A 22587-nucleotide genomic window follows, 5' to 3' on the forward strand; every position below is an offset into this window, starting at 1 on the left:
AAAAAACCGAAAAAATGAGAAAATGCTTCCAGTTTCGCCTTAAAGTCAAAGATGAAAGAGCATCAGAAAGTGTTACACTTAGCGATGTCCGCTCGTCGCTGCAGCTTGTCTATGTTGGAGTATCTTCTTTGCATTCGTTCGTGAACCATACGACTCGACGAGCGAACACAGACGCGCTTGGTTATTGAAACAGAACCAACAAAAGGGAAGAAAAACTGCTGAGTGGTTCACTTATAACTTCTGCTGTCAAACACTGGAAATCGCCTTCTCAACTATGGACAACTTTTTCCACTCCATATTTTTTGGATTCTTGAGAATGTTTGCTTCCATTTTCATTAAAAAAACTTTGTTTCTACGATGCTTCGTTCTTGAGTTATAATTTTTCTAAAAAGGCTTATTATGGCATTATAAGATATTTTTCAACAAATTTGGCCATAACTCAAAAACGAAAAAAGTGCATTCCAAAAATTCAAACGATTAAAGCTGATGAAATCACCTTCTCAAAAATGTGTTTTTGAAATTTTTCCACGAGTTCGGGCATAGTTTTTCGGGCTTTTCTTTACGAATTTTCTCAACTGTGGAAAATTTTGTGGGAAACTTTTTCCAGTTCATATTTTTTTTTGGATTTCTGAGAAAATTTGCTTTCATTTTCTAAAAATACTTTGTTTCTACGAAGCTTCGTTCTTGAGTTATGATTTTTCAAAGTAAGCAGTTTCAAGGGAAATCAAAAACATTCCACCTGAGTTTTCCGGAAAAATAGGCGACCCTGATTTTTTTTTCAATTTTTTTTCGTCATATATCCATGAACTCTGCCTGTGGAAAAAATAATCATAAAAATCTGAGACCCTCCAGCCCAAACCCGTACGGTAATAAAAAAAATCCCCATTAGTTTTCTAGATATTCCTACCTAAAAAAAACTATACAAAATTCGTTCCAATTTTTTTCTTTAATCTACGAGGGTTTAGAAAATTTGGTGTAAATTATTCTTGCGAAATTCCTCCAGAAAAGCTTCCAGGATTCGCTCCAGGTGTTCTTGGGGAAGTAGCTCAAAGCGTTCTTTCAGGACTATTTTTTATGATTAATTCGGGGTTTATTCTAAATTGTTATTCCTATAAGGTTTCTCTAGCATAAACTTACAGTGAGTTAACATTTCCGTAGAAATCCCTCCCGAAATTTTTAGGGAATCACTAACTACTTACCCATGGGAACCCCTTCCAAAATACATTCGCGATTTTCTCCTGGAATTCATAAAGGAATTACTCGAAAATTACTCGAAAAATCAGAAAAATATAAAAACTGTTCCGGAAGTTCCTCCAGAACTTTGAACGGGAATTCTGCCGGTAATTCTTCCGGGCATACTTCTGCAGAGTTTCATCTGGGAATACTTTCAGAAAGTCCTCCGAACATTTCTCCAGAAATTAATTCGGATGCTCATCCAGAAATTTCTCCGGGAATTCCTCAAAAAGACCTGTGGAAAGTATGGGATTTTACGACTGGGAACTTGATGGAAAGGGGGATGGCTTTCTCAGTCTTTGATTCAAGAACGATTTTTATCTACATTCCCGACGTTTCGGCCTAGGGATTTGGCCTTTTTCAAGGGTCGCTGAAAACATGTATTTTAACATTTATCATTTAACATTTAACATTGAACATTGAACATTTAACATTGAACATTTAACATATAAACATGATAAAAACTCACTAGTGTCTACCGTCTATCGTTTTTGTAGTTTTTGCATATAGAATGCTCTTCTGGGTTGCTTTTCATGTACTGTGTAGTAGAAAATGTGGGGTACAATTTGATTGTTTTATGGGAATTTTACCTAACTTACTACGTGTTGTTATTTTAGATTTGCTACCTTCATCACCACAGTCACACTTCCTGCTGGATATGTCCTAGTCTCGTTCGATGTTGTCTCGCTTTTTACAAACATACCAAAAGAGCTCGTAATACGGGACATTATCATGAACTGGGACACCATAGGACAGCACACCAACATCAACCTTGATCTCTTTCTCGAAATAACAAATTTCTGCATAGACAGCAGTTATTTCAAATTTCGAGAAAAATTTTATGAACAGACTTTCGGCACAGCTATGGGCAGTCCCTTATCCCCAATTCTAGCGGAAGTAGTCATGGAGGTACTACTCAGGACTGTCACCAACAAACTGAAATTCCCTGTTCCAGTAATTAAAAAATACGTGGATGACCTTTTCATGGCATTACCAGCGGATAAAATCGAAGAAACATTGCAAATTTTCAACAGTTACCACCAGAGCCTCCAGTTTACGGTAGAAAAGGAGTCCGATGGAAAACTGCCGTTCCTCGATACACTCGTCACTCGAAACCCGGACCAAACACTCTCCACACAATGGTATTCAAAACCTATATCATCCGGCCGCCTCCTCAACTACCATTCGTTCCACCCCACAATGATGAAAGTCAACGTCGCAGCCAACTTTATCCACAGAGTTAAATCGCTCACCACCTCCAATCAAACTCAAAACCAGCTGGAAAACAACATATTTCTTCATCTCCGTCGGAACAACTATCCATCATCGCTCATCAACCGCCTTCTCTGCCGATCCAGAACAGCCATCCCCCAGAACAACCGACAAATAGAAAACACCACTCCGAACGTACATCCATCCGCAACAGATCCAATAGCAGCAGCATCCACAAGCAATCAACAGATCCAGAATCATCCATCCACCGAGTCTCTCCAATATAGAAGCCTTCCCTTCATCGCACATCTCAGCCCCACAATCGCCAGCCTACTGAAAAACGATTTTCCTCAAGTAAGAATAGCCTACAAAACACTAAAAAACACAAAAACGATATTAAGATCGGTAAAAGACCCTCTCCCCATACTTGACCAGCATAATGTAATCTACAGTCTAAGCTGTAAAAACTGTCAACAAACCTACATTGGGATGACTAGAAACCAATTAAAAACACGCATGAACGGACACAGAAGCAATATACACGAATACACAAAACATATCCAAAACAACAAGACACAAACAGATGAAGAGATGATCAGATTAGGAGAAAAAACAGCAGTGATGAAACACATTATCGAAAATAACCATATGTTCAACACAACACAACCAAAAATCCTAGATAGAACAAACAGAACTGCAAAATTACCCATACTAGAAATGTGTCATATTGCCAGTAGATCCAACACAGTTAACCACCGTACCGATGTCGATGGTCTAAGCACGACGTATGCTGGACTTCTACACTCTATTAAAAAGTCCAATAGTCGGAAACGACACACCACTACTACCATAGAACAAATGTCAACAGAACAAACGGTTCAAAATCATCTTCCACAAAACTGAGAACGCACCCTAAAATGACTAATACCTCCCCTAAAGAAAAATTTCCACCATTCTTTTAAAACAGTCGTTACCAGTGCACAGTGTATAATACAAAAATTAAAAATCTAAAATAACAACACGTAGTAAGTTAGGTAAAATTCCCATAAAACAATCAAATTGTACCCCACATTTTCTACTACACAGTACATGAAAAGCAACCCAGAAGAGCATTCTATATGCAAAAACTACAAAAACGATAGACGGTAGACACTAGTGAGTTTTTATCATGTTTATATGTTAAATGTTCAATGTTAAATGTTCAATGTTCAATGTTAAATGTTAAATGATAAATGTTAAAATACATGTTTTCAGCGACCCTTGAAAAAGGCCAAATCCCTAGGCCGAAACGTCGGGAATGTAGATAAAAATCGTTCTTGAATCAAAGACTGAGAAAGCCATCCCCCTTTCCGACCTGTGGAAATTAATATAAAAAGTGCTCCCGGAATTTTTTAGAAAATTAATCCTTTAAAATGTCTTTGGGAATTCTTCCAGAAATTCCTTCGGAAATTTCTTCAGGAATTCTCTCCTACGTTCTTCCGGAAGTTCCTTTGGAAATTCCTTCAGAAATTCTTGCAAAATTTCTCCGGGAATTACCCCAGAAATTACTCATGGAACATTGTAGAAGTTCCTCTTGAAATTTTGTGGAAATTTCTTTGGGAATCTCTCCAGAAATTTCATCTGGAATACATCCTGAAAGTCCTCTGGATTTTTTCTTAGAAAGTCCTTCGGAAATTCATTAGGAAGGGAGTTCATCAAGAAACTCCTCCGCGAGATCTTCCAGAAACTCTTCCGGGAATTCCTTTCAAAAATTTTCTGGGTATACTTCTAAGAATTCTTCCAGAAGTTTTTCTGGGCATTCCTCCAGAAATTCCTCAGAAAATCAATCCGATTTTTTTTCTTTCAAATGTTCCCTAATTAATTCCTTTGTGAATAATTCCACAAATTACTCAGGATTTTTTTAAGAAATTAATGCGAAAATTTTCCCAGAAATCTCAGCGGAAATCCCTCCAGGAATTTCCTCGAAAAATCCACCAGAAGCATCTCAGGGAATTCTTCGAGAAATTCAATAAAAAAAAATCTTCAAGAAATCCCTCCCGAAATTCATTCCAGAATATCTCCAGAATTTTTCAAGTGAATTCTTCTAGAAATTCCTTTGGGAATTCGTCAAAAAGTTCTTTCGGGAAATTATCAAGGAATTACTAAAGAAATTCCTTCAAAAGTTCCTCCAGGAATTCCTCAAGAAACTCCTTCGCGATGTCCACAAGAAACTCCTCCAGGCGTTGCGTTAAAAATTCCTTCGATAAATCCTCCAAAAATTACTCCACGAGTTCCTTTACAAGTTCTTCTGGGAATTACTCCAGAACTTCCTTTTGACACTTCTCCAAAAATTCTTTCGCACATTCCTCAGTAAATTCCTTCAGGAAATCCTTCGTTAATTCTTTCAGGAACTTTTCCAGGAATGTATCCATAAATTCCTCTAGGATTTCCTCCAGAAATATCTCAGGGAAGTCGGATATTCCTTCAGAGATTTTTTCGGGTGTTTCTTCAGAAGATCTTTCGGAAATTCCTCCAGAGATTACTTAGGGAATTCGTCCAAAAAAATTTCCGGCGATCCTTTCAGAATTTTCTCAGGAAGTTCTAGCAGAAGATCTGGTAATTCTTCAAGAAATTCAATTGGATAATTATCCTCAAATTGTTTAAATAATTTCTCAATATATTTCTCTGGGAATTATTCCGAGAAAACTTCAAGAAATTGCTTCGGGAATTTCTTCAGAAATTTCTTCAGCAATTCCCGTCGGCAATTTCTCCAGACATTTCTCTTGGAAATCTTCAAGAAATCCCTCAGGATATTTTTCCGGAATACCTCCTGAAATTTCTCTGTGAATACTTCTAGAATTTTTTTTATGAATCCATTTGGAATATCATTGAAAATTCCTTTTGAATTTCTTTGGAAATCCGTTTGGAAATCCATCTTGAAAATTTTCCGAGAATTCCTCCTGAAGTATCTCCAGGAATTCCTCAGGAAACTCCTCCGTGAGGTCCTCCAGAAACTCCTCTAGGAATTCATTCTAAAAAACCATCCGGGAAATCGTTCAGAAGTTTCTGCGGGAACTTATTCAGAAATTCTTCCGGGAAATCTTCCTGATAGTACCCCAGATATTTTTTTCTGAGAATTGCTCCAGAAATTCTTCCGCAAATTCCTCCAGAAACTCCTCAAAAAAATCTCCGGAAATTCCTCCAGAAATTAACTTAGGAATGCATCCATAAATTTCTCTGAGAATTTCTCCAGAAATTTCTCCAAAACTTCGGGTATTCCTCCAGAAATTTCTTCCTTAGGGATTCCTTCCGGAAATTCGTCCGGAAATTATTTAAGAAATTTCTCCCAGAAAGTCCTCTGGGAATTCGTCTAGAAGCCCCTTTGGGAAATCACTAAAAAAACCTCTTGGAATTCTTTCACAAATTCTTCCGAGAATTCCTCAAGAAAGTCCTCCAAGAATTTATCCAAACATTCCTCTGGAAATTCTTCAGGAAATACTTCCGGGAATTCATCTAGAAATTATTCCAGAATTTTCTTATGAAATTCTTCCGGGATTTTGTCTAGAAATTCCTCCCAAAATTCCTCGGGAAGTTTCTCCAGAAATTCTTCCGTGAATTCATCCAAATATTCCCGAGAATCCATATATTCCTCTAAGACGGAAATTCTTTAAGGGACCACTCAAGTCATTCCCTTTGGGAGTCCTGAAGGAATTTTGACATAGATTCTTCTTATTCTTCTTTATGACACTACGCCCCCACTGCAACTTGGCCTTCCTCGCTTCAACTTAGTGTTCCTTGAGCACTTCCACAGTTATTGATTGAAAGGCTTTCTTTGCCAGCCATTGCATGAATTTGTACATTGTAAGGCAAGGACAATGATACACTATGCCCAGGGAGTCGAGAAAATTTCACCGACTGGAACGGGAATCGAACCTGCCGTCTCCGGATTGGCGATACATAGCCTTAACCACAAGGATAACTGGTGACCCCTTCACAAAGATTACTCAAGGAATTTGCTCATAGAACCCTCAAGAAGTTCCTTCAGTGAACCCGCAGGAAATGTTTTCAGATAATGTTCAAGAAACTCCCTAAGCGATTACTGATGAAAATTTGGGAGTCAAGAAATTTCCGCATAGATTACACAAGTTTACAAAATAAAACGAAAGTCGTGAACTTCTGTCAACGACCAAAATTTTTGAAGCCCAATTTAGTGCTGATTTCGAAACCGACCTTCAAAAAATTTAAAGTAGAACAGTTTTTGAGATTTAGTTCAATATTGAGTTTTGCAACTTTTCAAAATATGTAATTTACTAAAATTCAAATATATTGCGTTTTGTTCAACCAATTTTATATCTTTTTCCATAAATTAAAAGCTGAATACAATACCATTCGGTCATCTGAATACAGGTTTTGCGTCAGATTGATGAAATTCAAGATATTGACGAGTTTTAGGGACGATCTTCTTAAATTTTAGCAAAATTCCCTATTTTTTTTGAAGAAATGTATTTTTTTCAATAAGAAAAACCCAACTTAAAATTTCTTTCTCGACGTTTATTTGACATTTCATATGTAGGCGAGTTACAGTAAAAAATTCAGCTCAATCGGAGCATTGATTACGGAGAATGAGGTGTGTGAAGTGAGCGACGTTGCTTAAACATAGAACAAAAATCGATTTCAAATCATCAACCTTGTATGGAAAATCGAAAAAAATTTCGCTCTACTGTAATTTTTTTCCTTCGCGTTTTCGAACTCAGGGCATGATTCTACACCAAAAATGATCATCAGCTTACCGAGTTCAAAAATGCTGTAAACTAGTGTTACTTAAGGAATTTCCTCACGGATGCTTCAAAAAATTGTCTCAGAGCATCCTCAAGGAATTCCTTCAGGGATTACTCAAAAAATGTCCGGTTACTAAAAAAGACACAGACACGTTTAATGCTTCCAGTGAGCTATTTGCTCTTTGAAGGAAGCACGACACTAGACAACGGACTAGCATGCAACGCCCAGTGGCACAGCCGAAAACTTTTCCTGACAGCTGCGGCGGGAATCGAACCCGCGCTCCTTAGCACGATGCGACTAAAGGCTTGGTGACCTTAGCCGCACGACCACGAAGCCACACTTAAGGAATTATATCTCGGATATCTTGAGAAAATTACTCAGAGAATTCTCGAGGAATGTATTCAAAGAATTCTCAAGAAATTCCCTTAAGGATAGCTCCTAGAGAAATCATCAAAGGAATTCCTGTGGGAATCCCTGGATGAACTCTCAAAAAATCCCCGAAGGAATTCTTAAAGGTACTTTTGGAAGAATTTTCGAAGGATTTCCTGGAGGAGTTCTTAAAGAAATTTCTGGAGCAATCTCAATTCCTGGATAAATTCCCAAAAGTATTCCTGTAAGAGTTCTCAGAGGTATTGCTGAAGGAATTCGCAATCAACAACGAAATTCGTGGAGAAATCTCAGAAGGAATCTCCGGAGGACCTCTTGGAGGAATTCTCGAAGGAATTCCTGGAAAATTGCCGAAGAAAGTTCTGAAGGATTCCCCGTAAGGATTTTCGAAGGAATCTCTGAAGGAATTCCTGAAAGCAGTTTCAGAAGAAACAAATGGAACAAATTCTTGTAGGAATCACTGAAGGAATTGCTTGAGGAATCCCCGAAGTTGTTGATAGAGAAATTCCTAAATAAAATCCACATAGGATCTCCTTGAAGTATGTATAAAAAAAATTGGATCAATTCTCGAAGCGTTTCCTGGAGATCTCCTAGAATTCTAAAAAAAAAACTCTCAGATAAAAAAAAACAACGAACACAAAAAAACTGAGTAAATCTTCTAAAAAAATCTTTGTGAACCATCGGTCAAGACATTTCCTAGAAAAACTCCTGGAAGAATAAATACATGAATCTGCGAAGGAACCCTGAATAATCCCAAAATAAAAATATCTTGGAGTGATCTACGACGAAATTCCCGAAGGTGTTCTTCAAGAGAACTACGAGAATATTTGTGGGAATTCTTGGGCTGCTACTCAGCACAGACAATACTGGAATAGTATGGAGCCATGTCGTCAAAACAAATTCTATTGTACTGAGCCATCTCCAAGGGTTGCGAAGTATCTCACAAATTCGCCAAAGAAGAATTGCAGCATTCTGGTCAAAGCATTGACTGACCACTGCCGACTCAGTTATCCCATGGCGAATATTCAGCAAGCTGATTCATTTGTATGTGATAGCTGTGAATCCGATTATGGAACTTCGTATCATTTGATATGTAACTGTCCAGTTTTTACGCAACTGCGTTTCCAAGTATTCGGTAAACACATATAAAGTGAAATTGAGTTCAGAAACCTGAACCTTCAGGATATTCTGTTGCTCTTAACCCGCTGTGCTATAGGGATAACATTCCGATGACGATCTATGCAGTTTAAAATGACATTGCTCGGCATCATTTTTCACGAGGCCTTAGTTTGACATTAATTGTATCTGAATGGCACAACTATTGAGCGTCGGTGCACAAAATCTTCCTTATCTTAAAATATGCATCAGAAAACTTATAGACGACATGTCCATTTTCATCCAATGGAGCACTCTACTCCAAATCCCCTCCAAAAACCCCACTCCAATTGGGGAGCTTGGAGCGCTTCGATTGTAATGCTGCCAAAAGTGTGCGGTCGTTCGGTTATTCGTTCGTTCGGTATTGGCAAAACCGGAGTCAAGTCCCGGGGGATATTCCAATTCTATGCAAATTAGCTAATATGAAGTGCTTTTGGCATTTGTTCGTTCGCCCCTTTGATGCTCGATCATATGTGAAAATGCAAATACATACAACCGGAGTGGCACTGACTGGCTGTGCTGCTAGTTCTTCTTCCTTTCGTTCGGTGTGATAAGGTCTATAACACATCCCGGAAGCTCTCCTCTTTGGTTGGAGTTTCACTGTAAACGGGACCACAAATCGAAGGCAACGATGAACTGATACATATTGATGAGAAAGAGACAGAGAGAGACTAAAGGAATGTACGCAATCAGGAAATTGGATTCGAGATGCATTTGTGAGGTATTGTTACATTGTGATACGACTTTGATGTCGGCTACTGTTGGGGTTGTTCTCGAGAGGTAGGTCTTCGGCAGGCTTCAATTGCACTCAGGATGGGTTTCCCACGTGGCTTCAGTTGATTGATTCCATATCGATGAGGATTGTGGAAAAAACAATGGCATTATTGAATCTTTCATAGGATTGTAAATTCTATTGCCGAAGGAGAACAAACATTCGATGCTTCAGCACATCGTTGAATTTTTTAAGTGCCACCAGTTATTTCAAGAATGATTGTTGCATTATTTGCCTAGAGCATTGGTTAATTATGCATTAGGTTGCCAAAGGTTTTTTCAGCATAGTTCAATAATTTGCCCATATTTTCCAATATCGTGCCTGAAGCAGCAGCCACATAACAATGATTAAATAACAAATATCTGAGAAATGTTACCCCATGGATCAGCACAAAAGCAACCTCTTTGTTATAAACGACAGGTGATCGCAAAATAATGATTCAATATGTTTCCTTCCGATTCGAAAAACCTCTGCTTCCGAATGACGGGTTTTCTCGGCAACCGAAAAGAAATGAGCTTTCACCTCGAACTGTGACAGATAAATGGTTCAATCAATCCGCCGAACAAGATGCATCTCCTGACAAAGGAAACTTCTCAGCATCCTCCTTGTTCGCAACGAACGGGAATCCGAAACATAAAACTAGGTCACGACACAGCCGCGCATACCTACATAAATCGAACAATAACGGCACTCCAATCAATTGCGTGGAAAATGGAGCCAATCCGAACCGCTGCGCCGCCCCCCTCTGGCACCAAGTTTTCCATTACTCCAGCTAATCGGTAATGCTCATCTAAACCGCGTTAGCGTTTTTTTTTGCTGCCGCCGACGTCGCCGCCACTCTTCAAGTCAATATCAATTTTCTCCGATTCGAATTGAAATGTCCTTGAGTGCTTGTGTTGGGGGGTTGGGGGCGGGCGGGCGTCCGTCGTTGGAGTGTTTACTTTCATATATACGGCCCTCCGGCCGGTATCGACGCGCAGCCGATCAGTGATGAGAAGATAAAATGACAGCCTCCAAATTGATTCTGATGGTTTTTCCAATGGTATGTAGGGGAAAAGTTGCGAAATGCGCCGTTCGGACGCATACACATGCACATACACTGGCATCACTTAAAAGAAGCATGCTACATGAAAGAATCGACTACCTATTTCTATAATTTTTCTTGTGATTATCAATGCTTGCAGTGAATGAGTGATGCATTACAATTATTAACTCGTAAACACCCGGGACGATCTTCTTTTGATAGAAATGCAACATCTTCTTTGTTTTAAACTTCCGTTAATCGCGCTGTTGTACTTTGTACAACACATGAGAATTATCAACTATTACTTTGAAACCATCTTTTCCATCGATGTCAACCCCAAATGTATTCTACAGGAATATTATTTGGAATATTATAAGACCTGTTTTGAAAACAACTCCTTATAATGCGGAAAATTGAAAATCGCAATATGAAGAACGTACTATAATTATGATAAGATAGACAGTTGAATGTGAATTAGTGTATTTCAAAATCTAAATGATCTAGAAATATGGTGTCTTCGGCAAAGTTACTTGGGATATCAAGGGCCTTCGCGAGGTGATCTGAGAAATTCAAATTTCAACCGATAGGCGGCGCTAGTGAGCATGTAATTTTTATATCCCATATAACTCAGGATCCTGAGTACTTAGAAAGATGGTGTCTTCGGCAAAGTTGTTTGGTTGGTTAAACACTAACTGATGGAGAGCCGTTTAGTTTGATACTCCACATCTAGGTGGCGCTAGTGGGCATTGAAATTTTATAACTCATACATCTCAGGACCCGGATAACTTAGAAAGCCCGGGTAGAGGTGGAATACTGACGATCAAAACGTGATATTGGTTTGATTGATATAAGAGATAAAATATCTGAAAATAATATCTGAAAAATGTTCCTAGAACATCTGAACAATATCAAAATTTGATATTTCAAGATCAAACGAATAGCTCACTGCTATTGGTTAGATCTTACAAAATCTAAATATGATATGACGATGATATTCAAGGAGTAAATTTTTGATTTTAGTTTCAGATCTTTTTTAATCTCTTATGTCAATCAAACCCATATCACTTTTTGATCTCCATATCAAAATATGCTATTATTGAGCTCTTTTCCTCTACTCGGGAGATGGTGTCTTCTGCAAAGTTGTTTAGTAGATCAAACACTAACTGATGAAGACAAGTATGATGTGGAATTCCACATCCAGGTGGCGCAAGTGAGTACTCAAACATTATAACTCATATATCTCGAGATCCTGATTACTTAGAAAGATGATGTCTTCAGCAAAGTTGTTTAGTAGATCGAACACTAACTGATGGAGAGCCGTATGATATGAAACTCCACATCTAGGTGGCGCCAGTGGGTATTCAAATTTTATAACTCATATGTCTTAGGACCCTGATTACTTAGAAAGATGGAGTCTTCTGAAAAGTTGTTTAGTAGATCAAACACTAACTGATGAAGACAAATATGACGTGCAATTTCACATCCAGGTGGCACTAGTGAGCTTTCCCATTTTATACCTCATATATCTCAAGATCCTGATTGTTTTCTTCGACATTGTTATTTGATGGATAAAGGATGGATGTACTTATCCCGTGACATTGACAACCTTAACCCTCTAATACCCAAATTTTTGATTTTGATCTAAATATCATTTTTCGTCATCTAAAATCGATTTAAACATGTTTTGGAAGACGATTCTTTTTAATTCTCGATTTTGTGAATTTTGATTTTTGATTTTTCTAATTTTTATTTTTGAACATCCCTACACTTTTATATTTTTCCTGGAAGCCTATTTGGCCTACCGATTTTTTAAGACGAAAACATTTTGAGATTTTATGATTATTGTTAAATTATTGTTTTTTAAAATTTTTGTCATAGAAAATTTTATTTTCCGTGTAACTTTTAGAAAAAATAATTTTGTGTGTATTCAACTCCCATAAACTCTTCTACTATAATAGAATGATTGAGGAAAAATTTAAAATACGTAAATTGTTGCGATTGAATACAAAAGAAACTATGACATTGAGAAGGTGACCAAAACATCAATTTTTCAATGATTTTTTAAAAATGTTAATATGCTTTAAAAGACACCAAAAACCATTGTGAGATATACAGAATAGTCCTTAATATCAGCAAAAAATATAAAAGTTTTGATTGCCCGGGCAAGAAAAATACAAAAATGCTCGAACTATACCCCGTCTAAAGGCGGTATTGGGTATTAGAGGGTTAAGATAGAGTATATTGAAATACGACGGTCAGATATTGAATATTTTACTAAACGCTTTAACTTCATGTAAAATTAATCAATCAAGTTTAAATAAAGTTCAAATTTAAACAAATTATAATCAACTAGTGGTGTAATTTTCAAATTTTGAAAACTTTCGGAAGTATAAAAATTTACAGCTCGTTAATTTTTTTCTACATGAATAATAACACGTTCATGCTTTTGCAAATTTACGACGCTAGTGTTCTGGTGGCAGAAGCACGAATCAAATGGTCAATCAACTGAAAGCCCTTGATCTACCAACCAACCTTGCCAAAGATATCAACTTCCCAGGAAATCAAACTCGGAGATATAAAAGATATAAAATTTGCATACTCATTAGCACCACTTACTGGCGAAATATTGATTTCAACGACCCATCAACCAAATGCATTTAACCTATTTGACCTCTTCTAGTAACCAGGATCCTGAGAACTATTGCATATACATTCTTTATGTTCACTAGCGTCATCTAATGGAATTACATTTCAAACGGACAACTATCTGTAAGTTTTCGATCTTTTAGAAGGTCATGTGGTCAAGGTCAGAAGGCACGAGAGGTAACTTTTCCTCCATTTGGTCTTTGATCTACCAAACAACTTTGCCGAAGACACCATCTTTATGAGTAAAGTGGAGCTTCGTGGCCGTTCGGTTAGCGTTACCAAGCGTGTAACCGCACCATGCTATCTACTGGTGCATGTAATGTATGTCGTGTCCATGGTCTAGTGTTAAGTTCTGTTCAGTCTGTACAGCCTCTAGCTGAAGACGGTGTACTGTGCCTTTTTAATCGGGATCCTGAGCTACATGAGATTAAAAATTTACATGCTCACTAGCGCCTCCTAGTAGTGGTGGCATTTGAAATCAAACTGTCACTCATCTATAAGTCCTTGATGTACCTAACATCTTTGCCGAAGACACTATCTTTCTAAGTAATAAGGGTCCAGAGATGCATACTATATAATATTTACGTGCTTACTAGCGCCGCCAAGTGATGAAATTTCAAATTAAACTGCGAATCATCCGTAAGTACTTGACCTACCAAACAACTTTGTCGAAGACACCATCTTTCTAAGTTATCAGGTTCCCGAGATACATAGGATATAAAGTTTATAAACAATAAACTGTAAGCCGTTTACCTACCAAACAATTTTGCCGAAGACACCATCTTTCTAAGACATCAGGCTCCTGAGATATAAGATATAACATGAAATTGCTCACTAGCGCCGCCTAGTGGTGAAATTTCAAATTAAACTGCGAATCATCCGTAAGTCCTTGACCTACCAAACAACTTTGTCAAAGACACTATCTTTCTAAGTAATCAGGATCCCGAGATACATAGGATATAAAGTTTATTTGCTCACTAGCGCCGCCTAGTGGTGGAATTTCCAATTAAACGGCCAATAATCTGTTAGCCGTTGACTTGCCAAACAACTTTGCCGAAGACACCATCTTTCTAAGACATCAGGATCCTGAGATATAGGATATAACATGATATTGCTCACTAGCGCCGCCTAGTGGACGTATTACGAATCAACTTTGTCAGCATCAAGTAGCCCATGAAATTTACAACAACTTTGCCAAAGACAGTCCTCCTCTAAACAATCAGGATCCTTAGATATTTAAGAATGTATGAGTGTTGTACAAAGTACAACGCGCGACTGTTCGCGTTACAAAAATTGGCGCGAGTACTGAAAGGTTAAAACATTTTATGAATGGAGCCTCAGTGCACAACTGTAATACGTATGGTACATTCATAAGATATTCCAGGATTCCAAAACTATTCTGGAATTAGGACCTTCAAGATCTACAGGCTCTACTCTTTTATTACTTCATCGATGTAATTCTTTCGCGATTATTTCTGTTGTGTCTCATAATATTTTGACATTAAAATTGTCGTTATGGTATTAAAAAGTGTCAGTAAACACCCAAGAATACCTCCAGGCGTTTCTAGGAAATGCCTCCAGGACATCCCGTGACATCCTTAACGAGTTTCGTGGAAGTTTCTCGGAAATTTCTTCAGGCGCTGTGTTGAAATTCTTCAGGGTGTTCCTCAGGAATTACTTCAGGAACCTTTCGAAAAATCCTGCAGTAGTTCTTCGGGACTTCCGTAGGATTCCTCTAGAATTATCTAAACATTCTTTCAGGGATTCCTTCATGAATACTCTCAGGGATTCCTTTACAAATTCCTCCATGGATTCCTCCAAGGGCTCATCCAGGAATTCGTTCGGGTATTCCTCTAGACGTTCCTCCAGAGCTCCTTCAAGAATTGATCCAGGATTTCCTCCAACAACCATTCCAGGATTTTTTTCAGGAATTCCTCAAGGGATACTTCTAGAAATTTCTCCAGGGATTAACCAGAGTTATCCAAAATTTCCAAAGAGATTCTTCCAAAAAATTCTCCAGCAAATTTCTCCGGGTAATTTTCCCGGATAATTTCTCCAGAAAAACCTCCATGATTTCCTCCAGGAATAACTGCTAATGCATCTTGGAATTTAGCAAAGGATGCTGTCAGAATTTTCTTCACAGTGCCCTTCACAAATTCTTCGAGACTTCCTGAAATTCTTCCTAGACTCCCAGTACAATTCCAACGGGGGGTTTTCCAGGAATTCCTCACAGGGATTCCTCCAGAAATTCCTCCAGAAACTCCTGCTGAATATATTCCAGAAATTCGTCCAGGGATTTTTCCAGAAGTTTATCCAGGAATTACTCTACTAATTCCTACAGAAATTCCTCTAGGAACTGTTCCGGGAAATACTCCAGGAATTCCTACCAGAAATATTCAAGGAATTTCTCGTGAAACTCCTCCAGATATTCCTCCAGAAATTCCTCCAGGAAATACTACAAAAACTTTTTAAGGAATTGCTCCAGGAAATCCTCCAGGAATTTGTCCAGGAAGTGTTCCGGGAAATACTTAAGGAATTCCTTGCGTGAATTCCTTCAGGATTTATCCCAAGTATTCTTACAGGAAATACTACAGGAAATTCCCCAGGAGCTCCTCCAGAAAACAAAAATTTAAAAAAAAAATAACTTTTAAAGCTCCTTTAGGAGTTGTTTCAGGAATTCTTCAAGGAAATCCTTCAGGAATTTCTTTATGAATTTTCCCAAGAAATTCTTTAAAAAATCCACTACATAAATTCTTCCAGAATTCCTCCAGGATTTTCACGAGAAAAAACTTCAAGAAGTTTTTGAGGAAATTCCGTGAAATATTCTTGTAGGAATTCTTGGAGAAATTCCTAGAGAGATTCTTGGAGGAATTCTTGTAAGAAGTCTTGGATGTATTTCGAAGGAGTTGATGGAAATGATTTCTGGAAAGGAATGTAGGAGGAATTCTTGGCGGATGTCTTGGAGGTACTCCTGGAGGAATTCTGGGAGGATTTCCAGAAGGAATACTTGAAGGAATTACGGGGGAATTTCTGTAGGCATTTCTGGGGGGATTTCTGAAGGATTTCCTGGGAGAATTCCTGAAGGTATTTATTGAAAAATCTCAGGAGGTATTCCTAGAGGAATTCATAAAGGGAATTCCTGGCCGAATTTCTGGAAGGATTCTTGGAGGAATTTTTGACAAGAGTATTGGAGCTGATCTTGAATAAATTATTATTACAGTTCTTGTCGGGATTCTTGAAAGAATTTATGGGAAATTCTTGGACGGATTCTTGGAGGAATTCTTAGCAAAACATTTTGGAGAAATATCTGGAGAAATTCTTGGGAAAATTCTTGGAGAAATTCCTGGTCTGATTCTTGAAGGAATTGGAGGAATTCTTAGCAAAAAAATTTGGAGAAATATCCTTAGAGAAATTCCTGGAATTCTTAAGGAGTTTTTAACAGAATTCTTAGAATATTTTTAGGGGAAATTTTTGGAGGAAACTCTTGGAAGAAGTCTCGGAGCAGTTCCTGGAGAAATCCCTGAAAGAATTCTCGGAGAAATCCCTGCAGTTGTCCCAGGAGTATTTTCTTGATGAATTTCTGGAGGTTTCCTGAAGAATCTTGGTGGTATTCATGAAGGAATTGCTGGATGATTTTTTGGATGAATTCTTGAAGGAATTACTTGAAAAAATCTGGCGAAATTTCTGAAAGGATTCTCGGCAGAAGTCTTAGAGGGACCCTGGGTGAAATTCATGGGGAAGGAATTCCTGGAGGAATTATTTGAAGATTTATAGGCAGATGTCTTGGAGGAAATTTTGGATGAATTTTTGGATAAATCCCGTGAGGAATTATTGATGGAATTACTGGAGGAGTTCTTGGGGGTATTCCTGAAGATATTATAAGAGAAATTCCTGGAGGACTTCCTAAAGGAATTTCCGGAGTTATTTCTGAGGAAATTTCTGGAAGAATTCCTGGTAAAATTCCAAGAAGGAATATTTGGAAATTCCCTAAAGAGTTCTTGCAGGAGTTCCTGGAGTAATTTAGAGAAGAGTTTTTAGCGTAATAGGAGGCAATCAGTGAAGTACTAGATTGAAAGTAGTGAGCTGAATTTTTGTATGGTGAGATGATTGATTCTCCATTTCTGCAATGAAATGGTGCAAACAGCGTGGGTTATATGATTCCTTGTTTAATTTGATGCTGGTTGAGCAAAAGTTTGGATAACTGTGTTGTTGTATTATATATTTTTTGCAACTTCAACAACACAGTTACCCAAACTTTTGCTCAAACAGCATCAAATTAGGCAAGAAATCATATAACCCACGCTGTTTGCACCATTTCATTGCAGAAATGGAGATACGATCATCTCACCATACAAAAATCCAGCTCACTACTTTCAATCTAGTACTTCACTGATTGCCTCCTATTCTTCAATTTTTTTTGGAGAAATTTCGGAGGAAATCCCAGAAGGAGAATTCGGTCGAATTTTAACAGTTATTCCAGGAGTATTTTCTTGAGGAACTACTAAAAGTTTTCTAATGGATCCTGAAGATATTCATGAAGGAATTTCTGAAGGAAATCTTAAAAAAAAAAATCCGTTTTTCCTGGAGTAATTCTGAGAGAGTTATCCCATGACTTCTTATAAGTGTAACCAGTATCCACTGGATAACTGACACTGAAGGAGATCACAAGTGGTAGTCGAAATACGCGTATCTGTCAAAGGATAAGCAAAATAGGGTGAAATCGAAAGGTACAAAACGGATTACACTCATTCGAAGAGGGTATTCTGCTTAGATGGTTCGAAAAGTAGGTATAATATCCCAGGAGTAAAACAAAAGGATCCTAAAGGAATTTCTGGAGGAAATCTTGAAAAAAAATATTGAAAAACTCCTAGGGGAATTCCTGAAAGTGTTCTTCGAGGAATTCCTGCAGAAGTTCCTGGGGGATTTCGTCAAGTAGTTTCTGTAAGAATTCCTTGAAAAATTTCTTTACGAATTTCTGGAGTAATATCTGGAGAAATGCCTGAAAGTCATCTCGGAAGATTTTCTGCAGGAGAAGTTCTGAGAGGAATGATGGATCCTTTGAAGAATACTTGGCAGATTTATAGAGGAATATCTGGAGAAATTCTAGAAGTAATTCCTGGTGCGATTCTTGAAGGTATTCTTTGAGAAATTTCTGGAGGGATTCCTATACGAATTTCTGTTAGAATTCTTAATGAAATTCTTGGAAAAATTTTCAAGGAATTTCTTTAAAATATCCTACAGGAATTCTAGGAGGAATAATTGGCGAAAGTTTTGGAGCAATTTGTGAAGGACTTTTTGGAGGAACTACATCAATTAAATAAAGAAATAGGGAAATAAAGAAACAGAGCTTTATTTTATTTCCAGAATAGTTTGGATGACCTAGCTCACCAAGTGAATGTTGCTAAGTTTTCAGAATTGCACTCTGAAGCTCGTACAGTAGCGTAGATTATATTCCTCGAGCATTCGCTACAATTAAAATATCCTAAGATTTACAGATATTGCGACCAATACTTCAGTATACATTGGGTCCATTTGTATGCCAGTGGATACACAAAGAGCAATGCATAGAAATACTCGTAACAAACACAATTGCGAAAGAATTATGCCAATAGAGTGAAGAGAAACAAGAGTAGAGCTTGTAGACATTGAAGGTCCTAATTCCAGAATAGTTTGGAAAACCAGAAATATCCCAGAAATGTATCAAAAGCATTATTATTATTATTATTATTATTATTTATTTTTAACTAAAAATTTGGAAGAGGGAAAAACCCCTTTGAGTGATTATATCAAAAGCATTATTGTAGTGCACTGATGCTCCATCAGCAGTAAGGACTACATTCCACGAATATTTTTTTTATAATTTAATCATGATAAAGTATGTAGATATTGTATACCAAACTTCAAAGTGTATTGGAGGCCATTTGTGTTTCACGGAACCACCACAATATCGAAATGCTCGTAGCATTGCGAGGTCTAATGGACATAAAAAAAGACAATTCACACCATCTTTAGCCAGAGGCTGCACAGACTGAACACATTACTTACACTAGGCAACGGACAACACACAGAACACCCAGTGGCCCAGTGATGATTTTTTTCGTTTGACGAAAAATTTCCTCCGACTGGAGGCTTACGATACGCCTAGATGACTGTCGCCGCTAATTGCACGGCCACGAAGCACAGAATGAACAGAAATGATGGTAGATGGCGTAGATCTTTAGAAAATTAACTCCAGAGTAGTTTGGATGACCTAAATCATCCGATTCATGTACCATAAGTTTTCTAGGGGTACTTTGTGGCTTTTTGAGTACCGTAGACTATGCTCTGTGATCATTCATCGTGTATAAAATTTGGTTTAGAATATTAGATTTGTGACACAATCTTCGGAGTACTTTGGAAACCTTTGCATAGCTCTGGGATCAAAACTTCAACAGACTATGATGGGTAGTAATACATTGCATGTCAAGGATCAGTGAAAACTATTAATGATTATCGAAACGATGAAATTTGAGCAAAAACATGTAAAATTTATATATATATTTTTTTTAAAGCCACGTATTTTGGGTTATCAACAAAAGGAGGAGGGTACAAAGGGGGGGATTTACCATGCATTTCTTAGTACAACTATGCCCCTTGACTATAAAAAAATCCAGGGCAAAATGTTTTAAAACAAAGAAGATATTGGGTGTTCACGGGTGGCCAGGCATACTGTGCAGCGTCATTGAATATTGAATTAAAATCAAAGGGCGGGGACATTTCTTATCAACTACTCTGTATAGTATAAGGTATACTGCCGATGGAAGCATAATTGTCCCATGTGCATTTTTGGCAATATTGAGATTTTGCAGCCCATGACCATGTATCGTGGGGTACTATCATATGGGGAAATAAAAATAGTTAGTTTGTTCCGAAAATTGTTGAAAAAATGCATGGCCGATTTGTAACATTCTTAAAAGTGGACGCATAAGCGTCACGTTCCATTGGAAATCCTATGGAACTATAAAATCGCTCTAAAACAAAAAATAGTGCTCAAATTAAAAATTGGTTGATGTTAGAACACGATTCAGCACTTATACTTCATAGTTGAGACAATTTACTTTTTTCGAACTTTGGACGCGATTTTCTCGATTGTCTGTTTTTGCACATGGGACATTTATGCGTCCACCGGCAGTATAGAAGTTAAGCAAAAACGTTGGGAGTGACGTTGCTAAGAAAGTTGATGTCACTTCATCTAGGCCCTTCTTACTGGGATGGGATATATGATTTCTCCTTATGCTCTGGTTCGAAAGGCTAGGTCTCGTTCGCTGAAACGAGATGAAAATATTGTGATCCTTTCCCCGCGGTTGCATTGAAACAATCAAATTGTAAGTGAATAAGCTGTGAAACATTTACAGGCCCCACACTTTCGACTTCAAGATATCTCATAGAAATTAAAAAGATTGTACCAAAAAACCAAAAGTCCGGTATCCTTTTTCCCTACAGTAACAGGCTTTGATTTAGTATAAAAACGGCATTAAAAGATTCGACAGCACGTCATCGGTTTTACACATTTTTGTTTGTAGTACGCATGCTAAAATTTATAAATCTTAACAAAAACTCTTCAAAAAATGTGTAATCCTGATGTCCAAATCGAATAGTTAGAAGGTGAAGAATTATAATATTATTCTGCGCATCCGATGACACCTTTCGCAGCCAATCGCAAAACCTCGTCCTTAGATTTTTATTTCTGTCAACAGAAGCGTGCATATCACACATCTATCCCCAACCTACTTACCCCGAGGACTATCTCTTGCTCGTATCGTAACGTTCCATCGAGAGGAGGTACAGCGAAAATGAATGAATATTACATGTTTTCCTTTTTGGACAAGGGACAGTGCAGCCCGGTCAGTGGTCTTCGGGGGTCTTGATCTCCTAGACTTGGCTGGGCTCGCGAGAATGCTATGGGGCTGTCCATAAACCACGTGGTCAAGAGGGGGGGGGGGGGGGGTTCGGCCAATGAGCATTTTGTATGGACGAATAAAAAAATTTGTATGGACTAATGACCACGCGGGGGGGGGGGGGGGGTTGAGAAGTCCCAAAAAAATGACCACGTGGTTTATGGACAGCCCCTATGCGATGATGATGGCAGGGCACTCAGAGGTCCTGCTGTGAACATTTTGGAACACTTTGGTTACTATTTATCACTTGTAATGGGCGACCGTTAGGAGTATGGGTGAAGCGGAGCGTTCGGAGTTTTGGCGGTCGTGGTTCCTTGAAGCTGCGGATAGATATCTAATGCTGTCATAAATTGGATTGGTTTATGCAGGATAAACATGGGACAATGCAAAGATGGTCGATCCGATAAGCGATATTGAGAACACTTAGCGCTTAGCGGATTTTGCATGAATCGATTTACATATTTATTCAGCAATTTGATTGAAGATAAAAAAGAAATTATCGTTAGTTGGTTTAACTTCCAGTGGAGTCTTTATTTTGTTAGTTTATCGCTACATGTATAATGTAAAACTAGAAATTGAGTAGGTGTATTTAACAACCAGATCAGTAAAAAACAGCAATTTTGCAGGATACTTGTCCGGAATTCTTGCTGCATACCCTGCCCACTGTATCTGTCTGGATTTTGCCACCTTCTGCTCGATTCCGCCTACCAGCTATTTCTGCCGCATTTACCATCAGTCTGACCTGTTCTACTTCGAGTTTCAGGCGGGAGGGCTGCAAAACGGTGAGTCGATAAGGAGTGCGTTCACCATAGATCTGGTCCTCACAAGTCCTTAACTCATGCTTCCACGGGTCAATCGATGACAAATTCCGCCAGATAAAGGTTGTGTACTCAGCTGTTAGTGCAGCCTGGGTACTGTTGTCCTTCTGAATTCAGCAAGATTGATGAGGTTCGACCCGAGCGTTTGTTCACCAAGGAGGTGCGGTTCAAACAGCGTCTGTACTGGCATCTAGCGACTGAATTTGAAATGCTCCTCCACCGGAATGTATATCTAAGATGGCAGCCCATTCACAGTGGACTTTAGGCCAGTGGGTTCACTGTTCCAGAAACCCAAAAATCGTTAGAGAAACCGAAAATGAAAGATTACGAACTGTTTCAACGGCAACGACTGCGCGAAACAACGAAGAAAAGAACCATGGAATATATTAACCCTAGCCCAGCAGGGTAAACTGGTAAAACTAGTTAATAAGGCATGCCGTATAAAGCTTGAGATCCTAGGACTGAGTGAAGTCCGTTGGCCGAACTTTGGAAAACACATATTGGCGTCGGGCCAAATTCTGCTATACTCTGCCCAACTAGGTGAACACGCTCCTCGCCACCGAGGAGTTGGTTTCCTGCTCAGCGCTCACGCCCACGCAGCGCTCATGAAGTGGGAACCTATTAATGAGAGGATAATTGTAGCCA

The 22587-nt window shown here is 38.3% G+C and overlaps 1 protein-coding gene across 2 annotated transcripts; it reads left to right on the forward strand.

The window, feature by feature from the left end:
• Window positions 1-1936: 1936 nt before the first annotated feature.
• LOC134289005 (uncharacterized) lies at window positions 1937-3802 on the forward strand. 2 transcript variants are annotated; one of them, XM_062854986.1, is made up of 3 exons: window positions 1937-3470; window positions 3532-3600; window positions 3700-3802. In XM_062854986.1, the coding sequence occupies exon 1, from the start codon at window positions 1966-1968 to the stop codon at window positions 3346-3348; it is 1383 nt and encodes a 460-aa protein (XP_062710970.1). In that variant the 5' UTR covers window positions 1937-1965; the 3' UTR covers window positions 3349-3470; window positions 3532-3600; window positions 3700-3802. The 2 variants fall into 2 exon arrangements, with proteins under 2 accessions (XP_062710970.1, XP_062710969.1); XM_062854985.1 differs by having other exon boundaries at window positions 1937-3600.
• The last annotated feature ends 18785 nt before the right edge of the window (window positions 3803-22587 follow it).

The sequence above is a fragment of the Aedes albopictus genome, chromosome 2 (genome assembly GCF_035046485.1).
Source record: "Aedes albopictus strain Foshan chromosome 2, AalbF5, whole genome shotgun sequence".
Classification (NCBI taxonomy): Eukaryota; Metazoa; Arthropoda; class Insecta; order Diptera; family Culicidae; genus Aedes; species Aedes albopictus.

Coding starts and splice junctions, on each gene's coding strand:
- LOC134289005 (XM_062854985.1), top strand. CDS start 1,966: ATGAACTGGGACACCATAGGACAGCACACCAACATCAACCTTGATCTC.